The 2947-nt window shown below is 47.5% G+C and overlaps 1 protein-coding gene across 1 annotated transcript; it reads left to right on the forward strand.

The window, feature by feature from the left end:
* The first annotated feature begins 659 nt into the window (after positions 1 to 659).
* LOC147637300 (BURP domain-containing protein 6-like) lies at positions 660 to 2272 on the forward strand. The gene is made up of 2 exons (XM_086800940.1): positions 660 to 763; positions 847 to 2272. Exons 1-2 carry the CDS (start codon positions 719 to 721, stop codon positions 1831 to 1833), a joined length of 1032 nt encoding a protein of 343 aa, XP_086657066.1. The 5' UTR covers positions 660 to 718; the 3' UTR covers positions 1834 to 2272.
* Positions 2273 to 2947: the final 675 nt, after the last annotated feature.

The raw sequence follows: 2947 nt of genomic DNA on the forward strand, positions 1-2947 counted from the left end.
GGAAAGCCTGGGCCCTGGACTCGGGGACACTCCCACTTGCAAGCTAGCAGCGCACAAAGAAAGTCGAGATGCACATGCAACAATGCAATGTGGGTAGTACATACTGCAGTTCGACAGTGCTGCAGTAGTATAGTACCTTCACAGGCTCACGAGTCGCATGACACAGCCTACAGGCTTCTGTCAGAGTCTGATCGTTGCAACAGTGATGAGTGCACACCTGCATGTGCACCCCTGCATGGACGTGCGTCATTCATGTAGCCCGTGGGCCGTGATCCAGGTTTGCAGGTTCTTCACTACGAGCACCGAGGTTGATCATCGACAGCAACGGTTTACAGGAGGTTCGTCGGCGAAAGCAGCGTTGTCCACAGGCTAGTAGCTACGTCGACGTGGCATCAGAAATCTTCATCCACCTAATTCAACACGGTCTTTGTACATAGGTTGGTCAGGCACCCGCGAGAGCTAAAGTTTTCCTGTGGGTAGACCGTAGAGTGTAGCAAGTTGCTTTTCTTCAATAATGTGATGATTGACTCAATCAGTGTGTGGTGTTGGCTCCGATGCTGCTCGTAACGACATGATTGCCATCACTTTTTCGGGGTGTGCCCACGTCAGTAGCCTTTCTGTCACCGATGACAATGTCGTCTTTCGGTATCTCGGCTATATCTTTACTGCAGGCAAACTTCAGATCCAGTCTCAGGAATCCAGATAGATAGCTTACTCAATGCTCATGGCATCGAAAATCTTATTGAGTTTACTTGTAGCCCTGGTAGCTGTATGGTATTTGCTTTGATGAAAATCTTATTGAGTAATTTAAGGTTATGATGAGATGGCTGTTGTGCATGAATGCAGGTATTGGGGTGCTTGTTGGGCGTTTCGGAGGGTGCAAGGAGGGAACGGGCGAGCTCTCCGACGAGTTGGCAGAGTTACTGGGATGCAAAACTCCCAGGAGTACGACCTCCAGCAAGCTTCGCGCATTTGTCTTCTCGGCTGAGCACAGCGGAGACAGCTATGTATGTGAAGAAGCTGATGTCCGGTCAAATCTCGTCGGCTAACTTGTGCAAGGATGGCAACTTCTTGTGCGCGGAGAAGGCATCTGGTCCAACTGTGTGTAAAAAGCCCTACTTCTACGAGTATGGGACGGGCAAGTGCAAGAGCTCAGAAGCCGCGTCCATGATGGTGTCCGAGCTGTTCTTCAAGCCGGAGGAGCTGTCCGCGGGGAAGAAGATCCTGTACCCGAAGCTGGACAATGATCTGCAAGGGCGAACGTTCTTGCCTGCCGAGCTGGAAAAAGTAATGTCATTCAAGCCGGAGAAACTTCCTCGCTACTTTACCCTGCTAGACATTCCTAGCGGATCCAACATGGCCGCCAACATGGAGCAGACGATGGCCTTCTGCAACTCTATACCTGTCGACGGAGAGATTCTCACGTGCCACTCTTCTGTCGAGTCCATGGTAGACTTCACCGTCAGCAACATGGGCCCCAAGGTGGCTGTTTTCTCACCCGCCTACAGCCCTTCTCGAAGCGAGGAGGTGCGCGTGCTAAAGGCTCCCGTGACGCTCTCCTCGCCCGAGAAGAAATCCATCACTTGCCACGACCTCATGTACCCGTACCTGGTGTACGGCTGCCACGTGATGGGATCATCTCTGATCCTGGACGCGGAGCTGCAGCGGGCGGACGGCTCTAGCTTCCATAGCACGTCTGTGTGCCATACCGACACCAGCTCCTGGAACCCTGCCCACCCCGCCTTTGCAGCCCTCAATGCTCATCCTGGCCACGGCACCCTGTGTCACTGGGTGCCCCAGAACAACTTCGTCTGGGTCCACGCCTACGGATGACACTTCGTCTGGGCCCAGCAGGCTAGGAGTGATGCTTGCAGCTCTTGTCGTCTTGATGCTGTATATGTATGTGTTCTTTGAATAATTATGTGTTTAGGCTTACAACATCGATTAATCCCACATATAACTTGAAAATATATTACTCTAAAACGAATCAAACATAATCACCAAAACTAAAATAGACTTCCATGGTGGAATGTTGTGATTGATTGAGACAATAGGACCATGTTGTAATTGAGTGATCCTCATGATGCCATTGGTCAAGCAATGATTTGCATGCCATGTCACGAGCTCCACAATAGACTTACATTGAAATATGTGTTGGATTCGAGGTATAATGGGAAAGTGCCTCAACAACTTATAGGGGATTTTTCCACTTTGTAAATTATTTTGATACCTGCTATCCTCACATTTAATGAGACATTTTTTATCCTTTTTATAAGCCTCTTTATAAGCACCCCTAAGAGTGTATGCAATCATTATGGCTTGCATGTATATTACTATACTCCATACAAAGCGAGATCGATTTCCTAGCTACACTTTGTCTTCAGCAATAAGTTCTCTTGTGAAAGCATCTTCTCGAAAAGCCTACAATGAAAGGTCTAATGTGTTGGTGTGAAAAGATATGCCTTGATGATCTGAATGCAAGAGAGATTAGTGCATATCTAAGACTTTACCAAACTAAATTACAAGAGGATGAGGGCATAGCCACGTGATGTAGCTACACATTAGTGAGAGAATGTAGCGAGAGAGTGATAGTTGCACTGAGTGAATCTTGTAAGAGTGTTGCATTATAGCATGCATCTATACATACTGATATAGTTGTTTTTTGGGAAACCTATTTTTTTTTCTGATATTGTCTATGAGCTAGCACAATCTTGTTAGATAGGAAGTTGTGATGTATGTATGCTAGTCTAGAATGTCCATGTACACTCAGCTTGTGTCGGCTAGGTCAACGTAGTACGAAATCAATCCAATAGACTTGGATAACTGGAAATGGCCATGGGGAATTGGGCATCCAAGAATGGCCCTAGGGCCATTCTTGATGCTCTTCTACAAGCAATAATGGATATGGGGCCATTCTAACATGGCCTTGGTGGCACCTAACTTTCTT

Source organism: Cibotium barometz, chromosome 7, assembly GCF_041138505.1.
Source record: "Cibotium barometz isolate CiBa-2024 chromosome 7, ASM4113850v1, whole genome shotgun sequence".
In the NCBI taxonomy this organism is placed as follows: Eukaryota; Viridiplantae; Streptophyta; class Polypodiopsida; order Cyatheales; family Cibotiaceae; genus Cibotium; species Cibotium barometz.

Bases quoted from the DNA above. Each gene is read 5' to 3' on its own strand.
- LOC147637300 (XM_086800940.1), top strand. From the start codon at position 719: ATGCTCATGGCATCGAAAATCTTATTGAGTTTACTTGTAGCCCTG. The intron at 764-846 runs GTAGCTGTATGG...GCATGAATGCAG, and splicing joins TGAGTTTACTTGTAGCCCTG to GTATTGGGGTGCTTGTTGGG.